Source organism: Mesocricetus auratus, unplaced genomic scaffold (assembly GCF_017639785.1).
Source record: "Mesocricetus auratus isolate SY011 unplaced genomic scaffold, BCM_Maur_2.0 Super-Scaffold_100013, whole genome shotgun sequence".
In the NCBI taxonomy this organism is placed as follows: Eukaryota; Metazoa; Chordata; class Mammalia; order Rodentia; family Cricetidae; genus Mesocricetus; species Mesocricetus auratus.
In genome coordinates this window covers 22,573,940-22,590,843 of record NW_024429196.1, presented here as the reverse complement: position 1 = coordinate 22,590,843, position 16,904 = coordinate 22,573,940, and the positions used below count along the sequence as shown (strand labels likewise).

General features: G+C 40.3%; 1 protein-coding gene across 2 annotated transcripts in view; it reads left to right on the top strand.

Moving 5' to 3' along the window:
* Window positions 1-14,993, top strand: part of Prpf18 (pre-mRNA processing factor 18) — a 32,788-nt gene extending 17,795 nt beyond the window's left edge. For both annotated transcript variants that reach the window (XM_040755501.1, XM_040755502.1), the window contains 4 exons: window positions 404-544; window positions 666-737; window positions 2,818-2,973; window positions 12,053-14,993. In XM_040755501.1, coding sequence (XP_040611435.1) covers window positions 404-544; window positions 666-737; window positions 2,818-2,973; window positions 12,053-12,133 — 450 coding nt within the window. In that variant the 3' untranslated portion in view covers window positions 12,134-14,993. The remainder of the gene's footprint in view (window positions 1-403; window positions 545-665; window positions 738-2,817; window positions 2,974-12,052) is intronic.
* The last annotated feature ends 1,911 nt before the right edge of the window (window positions 14,994-16,904 follow it).

Here is a 16,904-nt window from a genome sequence, read left to right as displayed (position 1 = left end):
GACCCTTGTGGAAGGGTCATTCAATCCCCCCAAAGGGGTTGAGACCCACAGGTTGAGAAACACTGGTACAGATAAGTCAGATAAATCTGGATTAATTGAACTATGTGTAATGAATACAAGTAAAAATACAGTGAAAGTTTATATCAGTCCAGTCATGCAGGAATTTGATAGCTCTAATTTTTGAGGAAATGAGCCAACCTTACAATGTAGTAGTACATGAACTGGGCTGTTTTTTACTTTGAAACACATGACAAACAAACAGAACTTGTTAATTAAATCTTTCTTGGTGACAGCTTAATCAACAGGACAATGTTGTAAAGATGATTATAAACCATGGCTGTTAGGGAACTTTCCCACCCAAACCACTGGGTGGCATTGCAGCCTTAACTCTCTCTGTCAACAGTTTCTTCTCGGCGTTTGGGCTAAAGAATTGAATGCCAGAGAGGATTATGTGAAACGCAGCGTACAGGGCAAGCTGAACAGTGCTACCCAGAAGCAGACCGAGTCCTACCTCAGACCGCTTTTCAGAAAGCTCCGGAAAAGGGTGAGGTTTCTGGAAAATACTTTATTAACACACACTTTTTGTTGTTGTTGTTTTTAATTAGAATAAGTAGTTTTCACTACATTCAGTAGCTTCCAAAACTAGTTATGTTTTTCTTTTTCAGAATCTTCCTGCTGATATTAAAGAGTCCATTACAGATATTATTAAGTTCATGTTACAAAGAGAGTATGTGAAGGTAAATTATTATACTATGTGTTATTGTGACCATTATCTAGGCTATGTTTATAACATAATGGTTATTTGGAATGGGAAGGATTGTACTTAGTACATTTAAGAATGACTGTGAAGCAAGTGAGTAGGAAAAAAATCTTTCTGTTCTCTTGGCATTGAGTAACAAGCCTTAAACCATAACTCTATTTTCCTAGTCATTGTAGAATTAGGTTAAAAGGTTGTTCAGAGCATGTGCTATATATAGGCAGTGTTCATTTTATGGATGTGATTGAATTTCAGAGTGGATAAATAGTTGGTTATGGCATGGGATGACTCCTCCCATAGGATCAAGGTTCTTCAGACCACTACAAAAGTCCATTTAATCTGTAATATAGCTGAACTATTGTACTGCTGATTCAGTGGAATTTACCTATGCTTTGTGGTTGTTTCTGTGGGAAAATGGTGCATGGAAGGCTGCCAGGTCTCATCTCAACCTTTACAATACTATAGTGATGGCAGAGCACTTCTGGGGAGGACTGTTGGTATTCACTCCAGTGTCTTTACTCTGGGTTCTCTAGGACTATTGAGGAGAGTTTGGAAGGTGGTATTGGAGGGAGATCTGTTGGTAAGAGGGAGAGAAGGATACAGATGATACAACAGTGAGGAGGGGCTTCTACTGACTAGCCTCCCAAGAAGCCTAGAATGAAGATTTCTTTGAATCTCAGTGGAGTGCTAGAGCTCTAGAAAAGGGGAGAAGGGACTGTGGAGGTCTATACAGACCGACAGGAAGTGAGATGGCTGGGCAGAGAAGGAAGTGGTAAAGTGGGAGGAGACAGGTGCTCAGTCTCTTTCAGCTGGGAACTCAGCAAGGTAAGGTGTGGTTGTGGACAAACAAGATATCACTACACGCTGTAGAGTAATTCATGGCCAAGGCCCTTGTCGTGGCTGAAAGCATTTAATCACTACTTACCCTGGTGGGTACTTTTCCATTATTTTATTCTCATGATGTATATCACAACCAGGTGAGAGCTTGTTTTGTGTAAATGACAGAAAGAAACAGTAAATTTGAATAATGTGCTGGAAAATTCTCTTTGGAATTTTAGAGAAGCTGAAAATTGGAAATTTATTGGTTAAGTCCTGTGTTGAAGTTACACATGAGAGCCAGTGATTAAAAGCATGCAGAATTCCCATTAAAATTAAACTCTGTATAATGTGTTGTAGAGCAAGCTGACACTCTTTCTAGGATGGGCACCGATCTCCCAGTTAACTGTAGTGCTGTGTGTTTTTACCCACCCACACATCATGCAGTTAGAGTTTTGAAGTTAGAATCTCTGTTAAGTGCATGAAGTCCTTGGGGAATCTTTTAGAAGTTACTTGCTCTTTGTTCTATTTCTTCCTCCTTTCTCACAGCTAGCCAGACCTGACTGTAAAATCATGCCATTTGTATTTACTGGTTTCTGCCTTGACTTTTCAGAGGTTTTATTTTAAGACCGTTGGTGGGAGGGACGTTTGGGGAGGTTAGAAGTTTGTGAATCAAAGTGAAAAGCACTCTGTTGGTGCTTCACATGCTTCGCTGTGGCTTGTAAGTCAGTGTCCCGTCTGTTTGTCCATCTGTTATGGACTGTAGGCGGTTGTCCAAGCAGATAGAGCACAACCCTACCCCATCCAATACACACTGCTTCCAGAGCCCTATAGAGCTGTGTGATTTGCTATGTGCTTGCAGGCTGGATGGTGAAAGCTAGCTAGCTTCTGTCTACCTTCCAGCCACATGTGGTAAAGACTTACTCTAAAATAGAGCTTCTGTTAGCATGTCAAGTTATCTACATACTATTCTAGTCTGAGGTGCCTTGCTTTCCAGTGCACAAAGGCTAGAAAGGGTTGCTTGTCTTTTTTACATGCTTAGCGTTGGCTTGTTTTCACAGGCATTTGTATTTCTGGGTAGAGTAGTAAGTCACCCCATACTTCAGTGTCTTGATTGAGCAATGGAACACAATATTTTCATCAAGAGGTAGATAAAAAGTATGTCAGGAGGTGCTATGCAAACTTGAAACAAACATTTGAACCAATGTTTTTTGCCTTTCTGATTTCTTAAACTTTCCTTTCAGGCGAATGATGCGTACCTTCAGATGGCCATTGGAAATGCTCCCTGGCCTATTGGTGTCACTATGGTTGGAATTCATGCAAGAACTGGCAGGGAAAAGATTTTTTCCAAGCATGTTGCACATGTTTTAAATGATGAAACCCAGCGGAAATACATTCAAGTAAGCAGCTTTAAGGGACAACATTTGCTCTAACAATCTTTTTTTTTTTAAAGGTGTGTGTGTGTGTGTGTGTGTGTGTGTGTGTGTGTGTGTGTGTACATGGACATGCACATGCCTTGGCATGCATATAGAGGTCAGAGGATTTGGGGAGTTATTTCTCTCTTATGTTCATGTGGGTTCTGAGAATGGAACTCAGGTCATCAGCACACAATTGGTTTTTCCAAACCATCTTGACGGCCCTACTCTAACCTTAATTCTCCAAACTTAAAAATCTAAAATGTAAGAAAAGGATTATGCTAGTTTGCTTATCTGTGGGGATAACAACCTCCATTGGATACTTGAAACATTGGGTAATACTGAACCCTGTACATACTACTCCACAGCCCAGATACATATTTAACTATGATAAAATATTAATTAGGCTGAATAAGAAATTAACATCACAAGTCAGACTTGGTGACATGCATCTGTAATCCCAGGACTCAGAAGGTAGAGCTAAGAGAATCTTGTTCTGATTCTTGGAATAAAGGGAGGGAGATCATGTCTCAGATAATCATGAAACACAGGAGGGGTAGGGAGGATTGTTTATAGTTGAAGGAGAAGCAGAAGAAGGGGTTGTTAATAACTGATTATGAAAGAGAACAGTTGTAACGATATTCTGTAATGAAGGTTATGTGAATTTGGCCTCCCTGGAAACAGTGGTACTCTGACCACTGCGATGGCCTGAGGCACAATTTCTGCATGAGAAGATGAAGTGAGGTTGGTGATGTAGGTGATGTCATGGTGGTAGACGGTGGGAGCTACTGTTGTCCTTCTGCTGATCCTATGAAAGAAGCCATGAGGATAACCACTGACTAAAGGTAGCTGGAAGTGTGGCAGCTAAGGCCCCACAGAAGGGAAGTGCGCAGTGAATGGGCGTAGCACAGGGGGACGCAGCGAAGTCCAGAGCTGATGAGCACTGGCATTTATCAGTAAAGGACGCCAGTGACTTCGTACATGATGGGAAGGAGGGAAACCATTATGCTTTTAGTTTTCTTAACTAAAACAAAACTGTTGGCGTTTGCTTTGTTTTGAGATAGGGGCTGGCTTCCTGTGTAGTCCAGGCTAGCCGCAAACTCACTGCCTCCACCTCCTGAGTGCTGGAGCTGTTGATATGAACCATATCCAGCTCACTTTTTTTGTTTTTCAAAGTACATCAAGTGAGTTCGTAAGAGAAAGCTGGGTGTTTAGTGAAGACAGCCAATTTAGAGTTATTTTCTAATAATGTGACTTCCAAGGTGGATGTAATATATGCTAACCTCAGAAGGTATGCAAAGGGAAGTCTTGGCTTCAGTGTATATGATTGTTTTTAAGTAGCATATGAAAATATTTTTCTAATTACCTGACTAAGTCTGAAGTATTTATAGTTATTTTCTTGAAGTTGTATATGCCTCAGACAAACTTGTTTGCACTGAGCTAAACTTTTCTGAAAACTGTATGTGAATAAAAAACAAAATCAATTATAATCTAGCTTTGGCAAACAGTTACAAATCCCAGATTGTGCGTAACGACTTGCTGGTGTCAGTTCTTAAACATGAAGATGAGCTTCGGAAGTTGACTTAAAATTTGCTTAAAAGCATAAAGTGCGCTCAGATGCTGTGCCAGAGAATAGTCATTACCATATTCATGAATTGTCTTCGTTTGTGTTTTAGTTCCAAGTGCTGAATGTTAATTTGTGTGGCAAACTTTATACTTTATTCACATACATTAGCATTTTAAAACATTTCAACCTGACTCCCCAATGTGAATTGTGCAGTTTATAGTTTAAATACACTTGGGTTAAATTCAAAGACATTTCTATTTTTAAAGTTTTAAGATTACATTACGTTTTTATTGTGTGTGTATGTGGGGCAGGTGGCACATGCATGCCATGGTGTTCAGGTAAAGGTCAGAGTCTTAGTTCTCTCCTTCTGCCTTTATGGTGGGCTCCAGGGATCTAATTCAGGTCATTAGATTTACTCTTGCTTGCTGAACATCTCACTGGCCCCATTTTCATTTCTTAATAGCCACAGATTGCTGTAAAAAAGGCAAAAGCTTTGAGTTAGAAAAGAGTGGGTTTTTTCCTTTGACAATTTAATATAATTTTCAAGGATTAAATTTGCTAATCATGCTCATTTATACTGTGGCTACATTATAATGCTTAAAAGCTCATACAATTAGGTAATTTATTTTTTATTTTTTTGGTTTTTTGAGACAGGGTTTCTCTGACTTTGGAGGTTGTCCTGGAACTTGCTCTATAGATCAGGCTGGCTTCGAACTCACAGAGATCCACCTGCCTCTGCCTCCCGAGTGCTGGGATTAAAGGCGTGCACCACCAACGCCTGGCCAATTAGATAATTTTAAAGACAGCATTTCTTATAAAGAATGGTGTGGTTTCTACTTCCTCCTAGACTCATTTTCTTTAAATATATAGATATAAATAGATAGCCTGTCTATCTGTATATCTATCTATATACATCTGCCTATATCTGTATATATCATTTGTCTAAGAGGATTTCTAGTTTATTTTGAAGCTATGCAATGACCTGTCCTTCTTTCAACCTTCCTTTTTAACAATATTCTTTGATTCTTGTGTTGTTTAAGATACTTTGTCTGGGTAAACTTTTAGGTTTGTTGTTATGGCATTTAAATAAAACTACTATATAAATAAATTTGAAAGGGGCTAGGGGCTGGAGAGATTGCTCAGTGGTTAAAAACACTGGCTGCTCTTCCAAAGGTCCTGATTCCAATTCCCAGCAACCACATAGTGGCTCACTACCATCTATAATGGGATCTGATGTCCTCTACTGGCATGCAAGTATACATGCAGATAGAGTGTTCATAATTAAAAAGTGCATGAATAAAATACAATTTAAAAACCCTTATAGTTTGATATTTTAAAAGGTATTTAAAAAAATTTGTGTGTTCATGAATGCCTGTGTGGGTGGCTGATCATACATATATGTAGAGGATATATGTGGAAGGTACATGTGCCTAGATGTGTGGAGGCCAAAGCTAACCTCAGAATATTGTTTCTCAGGACAGATATCCACATCCTTTTTTAAAAAGGAAATATTTTTATGTTATATGTATGAATATTTTGCCCACATATGTCTACCACATGTGTTCCTTGTACCCATGGAGGCCAGACGAGGGTGTTTGATCCCCTGGAACTGAAGTTACAGACAATTGTGAGCCACTCTGCATTCTGAGAACCTAACCTGGGTCCTCTGCTAGAGTAGTGAGTGCTGTTAACCACTGAACCATCTCTCTAGTCCCATCCCTCCAGCTCCTGTTTGTTTGTTTATTGAGACAGGGTCTCTCGCATGGTTCCTGACTCCGCTGGGTTAGCTGGCCAGCAAGTCCCAGGGATCCTCCTGTGTCTACCTCCCAGTGATGGTATTATAAATGCACACCACCATGCCTAACTTTTCACATGAGTTGTAGGGATTGAACTCTTGTGTCTCATGCTTGGGCAGCAAGCACTTCAGAGTGAGCTATAAATGCTTCCTTGTTGAAGTCTCCTTTTCAGCACACGTGGGAGGCTAGAGGATTGAGAATTTTGAGATAGTTAGAACTGCATCCTGAGTTTAAGTCTAGCTTGGGCTAAACAGTGAGGCCCCGTTAGATGGTTAGGGAAAGTTGGTGAGTGTACCATGTGAGATATAGATCAACTAATACTGCTGTGAATAGGACACAGTATTTTGGATTCAGCCTGTTGGCTAGAGAAACCTTGGCTACTAAATAATGGATCCATGTCTCTCCTTGGGCAGAGGTTAGTTATAGTTACACAGGTCATCGAGTGACTTGTTAGTATCTTCCTGATGGACTGGATGATGTGTTATTCAAAGCTGTTGTCACTGTGCCTGACATGTAAGTGGCAATCTGAAGAAGGGAGGATTATTTGGCTTACAGTTTCAAAGACTTTACAGCAGTGTTTCAGCCTTCCTAATGCTGCTACCCTTTAATGCAGTTCCTCATGTGGTGACCCCAACTATAAAAGTGTTTCATTGCTACTTCATAATAGTAGTGTAAATATTTTTTTGGCAATAGAGATCTGCCAAAGGGGGTCAAAACCCACAGGTTGAGAACTACTGCTTTGGAAAGTGAGGTGGGAATGCCTATGCTAGCTAGCTGGCCTCTTCTTCTTATCTTTTGTCCCCCTGGATTAGAGCCTTTAGGACAGTCCTACCTATATTCCAAGAGGCTCTTCCTTATTTTCTTCTGGGAACTCCTGTGCATATGTTCATGTGTTATTAGCACCATCAAAGACAATCTGAGAGGCACCAAAATGTGTGGATGTCACATCAAGCGATGAAAACGAAGCTTCATATGAACTTTACCAGCAGCCAGTAGTAAGAATAAGGTGACAGTATTAAGAATAAGGTGGGGGGCTGGAGGAATGGCTCAGTGGGTCCTCTGCAAGAGTAGCCAGTTCTTTTAACTACTATGCCATCTCTCCAGCCCCTACTCAGTGCTATTCTTGACTTACAGTCCTTCCTAGTTTTGCCTGTTACTGAACGTTATATAAATGGAAACTCAGAATGTGTGAAATGATTCTTACTTTTATTTGAAATGCTAGTATAATGTGTTTTATGAAATGTGGTGGAAAGCAATTCAGGAGACTGTTTGCTGAAACATGATTTCATCTTCTGGCTTTTATGCAAACCTCTGTAGACTTCAACCGTGGAAGTTGTTTGAAGTGTTCTGTTCTTCACATGACTAAATATACCATGGGGAGTTTTCTCACCAGGCAGATCAGACAAAAGCTGTATAGCTTACTAGCTCACCTAAGTCTACTGGTTAGGTTTAAATTGATGGTAGTAACTTCAGGGATGACTTACTCTGCCAAATATAGAGGAAACCTTCGGCCCAGATGTTGGGAAAGCTTCTTTTACACAAATTATAAAAAGTTGATTATTTAGAGACTATAATTTGGTCATTTCTAGAGACCTTTTGGATAGTGTTGTCCAAAAAGACAATCAGAAGGAGACAGCACAGACCTTCCTCTGCCACTACTTCTCCCCAGATGGCTTCCTTTGTTCTTGGAGCATTAGCTGGCTCCTTCTCTCTGTGGTTTCCCACGGGGCAGGTATGAAGGAAATGGAAGGTTATTTTGTAGTGGAACAAGTTTCAGATGTTTATTTTCCCTACAGAGTTCCTGCTGCACCCCCTCTGCCTCAGGCATTGCTTCCCCCAAAAGGCTGTCTCCAAACATTTGCTCTCTGTGTCTCAGTAGTTTTTTGTCTCATGTCTTTTGAGACTGTGGCCAGGCCACAATCTCAGGATTGCCAGCTCTAGGGTCTTGTACTATGCTCCTTGTTGGCCCTAAGCTCTGGTAGCCCTTGTGAAGTCCTTGGACCTGCCCATTGGATTATCAGTTTGAGTTTTTGCAATTTCTCTTTGACATGTGTGGTATGAGACAGAAAGGCATGTTCTCAATCATATGCTTGGGATTGGTTTGATCCTGGACTGTCTTAGCTGTGTTTGTAGTACTTCTGTTTGAAGATAACCTCCACTAAAGTGAGGGAAGCAAACCACACAATCCAGAAACTGAAAACAAGTTTAGAGCAAGGTGAGAGGACTCCCAAGATTGAAGGTGAGGCAGTGTTCTGGCGGTTATACATGAAAAGGTCCAGAATGGAACAGATTGGCTAGACTATCCCAGAAAGAAAGTGAAAGAGATGATTTTTAAAAGGGCGCAGACTTACAAAAAGAGTGGTTATCCTAATACAGTGTAGTTTGCATAAAGGACTTGTGTGTAACCTTTATGAGATTAACTATGAATGTAGTTTTCACTTAGAACTGTGATTTGGGGAGGGGTGGGAAGAGATTATGTAGTGTGTATACATACATGGGACCAGTGGGCATAATATAAGACCATTAAATCCAACTAATTTCATAGTCAAAAGTAAGTAGGTTATATTCTAGGGGAAAAACCCAGGGCTGTTATATAGGACATTTACAACTATGACTGGAAACACCAGAAAAATTTCTTTAGTGGTGTGAAAGCAGTTGCCTCTGTGGGCTGGAATTGGGAGTGGAAAGGAGTAAGGCCAATGAATACTGTTATTTTATGTTCCATCTGTGTTATTTTACATAACATGAACCCAAACCCCAGGATTATCCTTTTCTCTTTCTGTCACAATTCACAAACTTCCTGCTTTCAAATCTTGATGACTCTATTGAAAGATTTATGGGGCTTGTCCTCTTCTAGCTGCCATTTTGGGACAGCCACCATCTCTGTTGTGTGAATTCTTGCACTGTCTCCTCTGAGTTTGTCCTAGCTGCCATTTGGGATATCCATCAACCTCTCTCATGTGAATTCTTGCAGTATCTCCTCTGAGTTTGTCCTTGTTTGTTGTCTTTGATTCTCTTTGGCACCTACACTGTTGCAGTTAAAATAGTTTATGTTGCTTACTATGATATTAGCTCTCTTAATTCAGAGTCAAAAATCCTTCCGGCGACATATATCCCTCCCCTGCTCGCTGTTTCCACAGCGTTTATCACCATCACATGATGTATCTTGTCTGTCTTGTCTTATTACTTAGGATGGGTTTTTCTTGTTGTTTTCCATCTGACTTTTTTTTTCCTTGTTTTTTCTTGTATTTCCAGCATTTAGCACAGTGCTTGGTTTACAGTAGACACTTCTTAAACAGATGTTCACATAAATATGTTTTCATAAAAGAATAAAGTCAGTTAGGTGGTGCATATGACTGTGTAGTCATCAGTACCCCGGAGGCCAAGGCAGGAGGGTTACCAGTCTGAGCCCAGGGCTGTCTAATGAGACCCTGTGTTTTAAAAAGTCAGTTAAAATATCACTGGCTCTCAGCTGTTTGCTGTGTTAGGATGAGCTGAGCTGTTGTCCGGCTTAACCACCCATAGCAGGGTGAAATAGAAAGCTAAGGGGTTCTAATTGAAAGGACTTGTTTCCATTTGGGAAAAAACAAAACAAAACATGTTCTGAGATTGACAACTATTAAAAATCCATATTAACCTATCAATCCTTTCACAGGGATTTATAGTAGTGTTCCTGGTTTGGGTGTGTGACTGTGGCTGTTCTTAGACTCTGAGTGTAAAGGTACCTCATAAATGTCTTCTCTGAGGAGCAGCTTGCCTAAGGTTCTAGTTATGGAATGCTCCCCACAGCCGATTCCTTGCTCAGAACAGTTCATGACATGCTTGGCTGCTGACTGAAGCCCCGTGTCTCATCTTTCCTAGCTGTACCCCTCTTCCATCTACTCCATCAAGACTCTTAGAGATGCCAAATCAGTGATGTCATATGTGTTTCCATAGCTACAGTTCAAATTTTGCACATGTGATAGAACTCAACAGCGGGGGATGTTGGGAGTATGGAGGGGGAGTTCTTTATCCTAAAGCAAGTGTCTGGCTAGTGGGAGAAATACCAAGTGCAACATAAATAAACTGCTCTTCTTCCCATTGCTGGGAAGCCCTTGTATCATAGAAATCAGTGGAAAGGCGGCCTCTCCACATCTCCATTCTTAAATAACGTCTCATGGACAATGTTTGGATCTGGAAAGGACTCTTAAAATATTTCAACATCATCTTCCAGTGATGCTGAGTCTATTACATAGTACAGTTCACAGTAGTTGATATCTGTGCTACCAGTTTTTACTAGGAAACAAACTGATTAGTTTGTTCTTGAGGGCTTTACTTGTGAGCTCCAGACCAGTCAGGGCTGCTTCTGTAACCCTGTCTAAAATTATAGACAAAAATCAAAGCAAAAATTAAAATTTTGTTTGAATATTGAGTTTAAGAGTTCTAAATAATGGAATTTTTAATGCTTTCTTCCTGGATTTCCAGCTGTGTTCAGAAGTTACTGGTTTGCATAACTGCTGCCCTGTAGTTCCTTCCTATTGGATCATGAATCCCTTGTTTAAAGTTGCCCTATCAAGTCATTTTGAGGGAAGAAAATGAGTTTGAGGAGAATACTACCTAGTGTTCTTTTTAGCCAATGTTATTATTCTAGGTCTAAATTTCATTTTTTTTTTTTTACTGTGATGGGAACTGGGTGATTTTAATTTTTTGTGAACTTAAAAAATGAAAAACCTTAAAATAATTTGTGCTAAAATTGGTATGGCTTAAGATCATTAAAATTAAGCACTGCTGTTCTCTACTCTTGTTTTAATAACTAACTAGTCAATAATGTTATAAAGACTTCAGTAAGGCATTAACAAACATTCCTTGTAAACAGGGAAATTTGGAAATTGATTAAACAATTAGTAGGGTTCTTTTCTGATTGTAAATTCCTCTCTAGTTTTTTTTCTCAAGAGAGATCTATGGTGGCTTGCTGCAAGCTTCTATCTATTGTCCTTGGCCTGTTTGTAAGGGATACAAAGAATTTGTATACAGGCTTAGAAGGCATTTTTTAACCTTCTAAGAGAAGGGTGAGAAAGCTAAGAAAAATAACTAAAATGTAACGGGCAGCTAAGAATTTTAAAAGATCAGAACCAAAGAATAAGTTGAAAGAGAAACGTTATCACCTTCAATAGTTGTCATGGGTATTTAGGGCTTAATTTTCTCTTGGAACCTGTTTGAGGTGGACTGGATTTGTACATTCTTACTGCTCTCAATGCTTCTTTTGTGAGCGGGTTCATGTATTCAAATATAGATGGAAAACTGTATTATTCCTAGTTTTTTTAACTCCTAGTTTTTTTTTAAGTTTCAGACAAAAATTGTAGTATATTCAGAGGTAAAATTTCCATGATTGAATGGACAAGGTCATTTTATTTCCAGAAGTTTCTGTGTAGCTGCTTTAACTTTGGAGATGTGGTTCTCTCAGGAAAGTTCCCGTATCTTTGAGCATGCTTTTCTCCACCCACACTCAGCATGACTGATATCATAGCCCTGTATAATACATATTTTTCATTAACACTGTTGTGATAAGCAATGCTCATGAATACACACTGATCTAGGCATCCTTCTGTGTGGAATCGCTGGTGATGCTTTATTTTAGTTGGGACATTGACAAAGTACTACAGAGAAAGGCAGTTAGAAATAGTTCAGTCATGTCATAATGAACCTTTATTTTACTTCTTAGGGACTGAAGAGGTTAATGACAATTTGCCAAAAGCACTTTCCTACGGATCCATCAAAATGTGTGGAGTATAATGCATTATGAGATCTATATACAGTGTGTACATAACAGGAAGCCTCAGCAAGCAACATGCGGACTTCTGGCCTTACCACACAACAAAGGAGGAGTTCTACAGTAGAGTTCCATCGGATGCAATTCTTGTTGGTCTTAAGAACTGTGTTGGCTTTCATATGGTATTGGGTTGCAAACAAATTTTTGTGTGTTGCTTTTATTTTAATCAACTGAAAAAATTAAATTCTAAAGCTGTTGTCCATAGTGTAAATGTGTAGACAACAACAAGAAGGGGGTTTGAACTGACCTTTCTCCCCAGGACCCAAAGTGTGTCATTAGATAATTAGAAACATTTGAAAGTGGGTTTAAGCTTTCTGTAAATTATCATGATTTGCACATTTCTCTCATATGGTATTTATAGAAAATACTTTTTGTATTTCAACAAAAGTGTATGACCATTGAATGTTTCTTTACAGTTCTTAAATGGTTTTTGGACTTCTACCATCATGCAATAGAATGTAAATGTTACTGTTAAGTGTTATTTTTCTTGTGTTTCAGACTTGCTTTTGTCATCTTCCTGGACAGATAGAATTAACAGAGATAGAAGGTTGAAAAGCAAAGATGGTATATTACACCAGCATAAGTTCAAAACACTAGAGCATCTAGGTTAGGATGAGGATATGGGCACTGTGCCAGCTGAAAGTGGCAGCCTCATGACAGGGATGCTGAAGAGGGTGGGGTTCCTGGCTTCACTGTGCCACACTCAGTCCTCACTGTGGCCTCACAAAATGAGAACTTGTTCTGGGTCTCACAGGGTGGTTTTGCTCATCTTGACCACTCAGAGAGGCGGGAGTGTGTGGGCCACATCAAGACTAGCAGCTTCTCGGCTCCATGCACTAACAGCAGTGGTGGACAAGTGACTTCATCTTACCGGGCTTTGGCTTCTTATCACAGTGGTGGTAAGAGTACACACCTCCTGTTGTTGTTGTATAAGTAAAATGCTAAGCCCACTGCCTGGCAGAGAACAAGAGATCATTATTTTTGCAGTGTAGACCAAGGGCCTTTCTGAGCCCTGCCCTGTGGCTACAGTAGGATAGTATGAGCTGTGTAGTAATAGCAATAATGATTGTGTTAGCAGCAGTAGCAGCAAACGATGGAATTAAGTTTTTCCTGTCTTGTCTTGCAGCCAGGTCCAAGTTTAGAAGTGCAGAGAGTGGGAGCCTGAGGCTGCTGGAGGTGACTTAGAGTCACAGTTGCTTATTCTGGTCTCTCTTGAGAAAGAGTGAAAGCCACTTTTGACTACTTAAGGTCCAAGGCTGTACACAGATAGGACAGTCTCTCTCAGTTACTTTCAGGGAAGTAGGAATTAGTGCCCCCCACCTCACTGTAGAAGTCTTTTCATATGATAATTAGGTAGAACTTTGGGGGATTTATTTGACTAATGAGAAACTTTCATGAGATGTATAACAAATCCCTACCTGTGACTTGTGGTTTGTTATAAAGGTCTTCTTTGTGAATATTGCTGGGTAATGCCCAAATCACTATTCGTCATCCACTGTCAGGTCACAGCATGGTAAGTGATTTTGTGTTGTTCCTTTCTGTTGTTGATATTCCACGTGAAGAAGACACTGTGTCATGTGACTTCAGTACTTTCTGAAAGTGATCAGTCTGGGTTGTTGTTGTTTTGTTTGTTTGCTTTTGAGGGGGTTATATATTTTATAGGACTGTGACTTTAGCCATTCTGAGTTTGGGTGGAAGCATGTTCAAATATGTGGCTCTCTCAGGAAGGTTTTTCATATCTTAAATTAAAAAGCTATATAGAAACTCCTGGGATATGTAGAGAGAGGATCTTTCATTCAAGTCATGGAAATTATACTTTTGCATATACTATATATTTTTGTTTCAATTTTTTTAAAACAATAAAGATATACTTTTCCTTTTAAACAGTCACAATTCTAATGAAGCCTTTCCTGCCTCCCCATCCTCCCATCCAGAAGAACTGGGATTTTCTGTATTCAGATTTAATAAAAACATCTTTTTTTTCCCTTCAGAAATAAATGCAGGTACTCCTTGACTTAATGTAGGATTAGTCCTGATCATATAGGTGAACACAAAGTACATTGAAAATGCATTTAATGCCCCTAACTTAATCAGCTTGTCCTAGACTTAAATGTGCTCGGGACACTTACATTAGCTTGTGGCTTGGTAAAGTCATCCAAGACAGAGTCTATTTTTGTACTAAAGTTCATGTACTGTCTTGAATGTTGTATGTTGCTATAGATTAGTGTCAGTCATTTTCTCTGAAGATCAAGTTTGAGGGCTTGTATGAAAGGACCACTATCCAGCATGAGAGAGGATTATATGTGTGTAGCTAGCCAGGGAAGAGATCCCCACCCCACCCCCAAGTTAATGTTCCAGAGTACAGTTTCTATTGAGTACTTTCTGCTCTCACATAGTGTAAGGCGAGAACTTGTAATTGGAGACTCTCTTTTCCTAGGAGTGTCACTGTCAACTGGAAGGATTTTCATCATTATAACAGCCTGGAGCAGGCAGCCTGCAGAAATGGTCTTTCAGGGCTTGGTGGTGGGGAATAAAGGAAATAAAGCAGGGGTCTTGTCTAGATATTGTCGGAGGGAGGGTGAGGTCCTGGGAGAGTAGAGCGAGGTGGGCAGTGGTCACTAACAGAACCGGGATCTGTTGTGGGCCCTCAGGACTGGCAAGTAGGGCCGATAGTGGTAGGACTTGGCAGTCTGAAGTCCTTCCTTCTGGTGCTTTTTAAACTAGCTCAGTTCTTGAACCATTCTGGGGTTTGACACCACTAAATCATTTCAGAATGTAAACCTTTGTTATTGCTGGGGAAAAGGAATTCTGGAAATAAACAGCCTTGGAAAGATGCTTATTTTCAGTCTTTGTGGGACTTGGATTTGAGCGTTTGTATCTAGTTCCTTTCCCACCCTGCAGCCCCACTAATGTTTCCCACCACAGAAGGGAGGCTTGAATGAAAGGGAATCTTGAGTTGAGCTTTAAGTTTCTTTTGTCTGGACCTCTTGAGTGGATAACTTAGTGGATTGTATCTCCTCCCTGCTGCAGTCTTCTCCCACGAAGTCCCTGAAAGCATAACTTTATCCTCTAGAAATTTATGGTATGGCATCATATTGGGAGTCCTGAGCCGAAAAGTACTTTCTCACGGTGCATTGATGGAAGAGTTTCCAGCTGTCCAGAGAGCTGAGGCCAGCACAAGTCTCCAGAGGGTCTCTTTGGAAACAGCTATGGTAACTGGTTTTCATCACAGACTCTGCAGTTGCACTGACTGAATTTTAACCACTGGAACTTTAATGGTTAACAATAACCCAAAGTCTTGAAATTTTAAAACCAAGTTCCGGTGGCATGGAATAACTAGGGACTGCTCTGTGGCTGGTTAACAGCAACAGCTGTGTGTGAGCTAACCCCAGCCAAGGTTTTGGAGTGTGCTCATTACAAAAACGGTTTATATATTGGCCAAAATAGTTTACTACTAAAACATTGACTATTTGTGTATTTTCCACTTTTTAAACTGGGATACTTTACACAGCGTGCTTGAACTAATCTGTGCCCTGCCAATTCTGACTATATTTTAACTAGGTCACTTCTCTTTGTTTAGCATCTTCCCTGTCCCTAATCCCTGCTTTGAAATAACTGGCATCCGCCTTTGTTCCCCCTTCAGTGGCCAGGCTTAGAGCATGCCTTCACACAAAGGAGAGCAGCGGCTCCGGACTTTCCATTTTCTTTTTGGGTGTTATTTAGTGAGCTCAGCTTCATTCACTAAGCTCCCTGCATGGCAGCTAAGTCACTCCCACAGGCCTGCAGCTGCAGTTTTACAATCTGCCAAAACCAAATTGCCTTTGCACATTGCGTGCTCTTCTTTGAACACTTAGAAGACGTTATGACCTACGGGTGTTGCAGCTTGGGCTTGGCTGAAACTTTTTGTCCTGTGAAGGAGTTGAAGTTGTAGACTGGAGTGTTTCTGACACTCAGAACAAACAATGAATGCTTCGAGATCCAGTATCACATGTACATCCATACATAGGACTGGAAAAGCACTGCCTGACCATGTCTGAGGCAGTATGTGTTCCTATTTTTTGTTTATCAATTTTTTGGTGTTTTGTTGTTGTTACTGTTTGGTGGTTGGTGGTGGCGGCAGGTGGGTGTGGTGGTTGGTGATATGTGTGTACTCTCGTACATGTCACAACATATGAAGATCTCAGGAGACAACCTCCGTCAGTCCTTACCTTCCACCTTGTTTGAGACAGTAGGATCTCTTGTTTTGTCTCTGCATGCTCCAGGCTAGTTGGCACACAAGGTTCAGGGGGGTTCTTCTCCACCTCTCATCCTCTTGAAGGAGCGCTGTAATTACTGACATTCCTGTGTATCCAGCTTCTATGTGGATTTTAGGAATTCAGACTCCTCATGGTTGGGCATCAAGTGCTTTTCCAACTGAGCCATCTCTAACATATGCTGGTTGTGGCCCTGTCAGGTGATAGCTTACTAATATATTGTGAAAACTACTGATAGAGGAATCATCAGCTGATTTAAGGAAGGACACAACTTGTTGGGTGAGTTTAGAGTGAATGGAATTTACTCCTCTTTAATACACAGGTAATACTTGGCTCTTATGGTTGGTATGAAATTTAGCAGAATTATGAGTGTTGAATACTTTGTTGAGTGAGTCTCAGGTAAGTTAGATATACTTGGTTTGTGTTTGTGTGTTTACCCAACTGGGAGATCATGTCCTTTGCTTGACATTCTATGTTTGACTTGTTCAGTA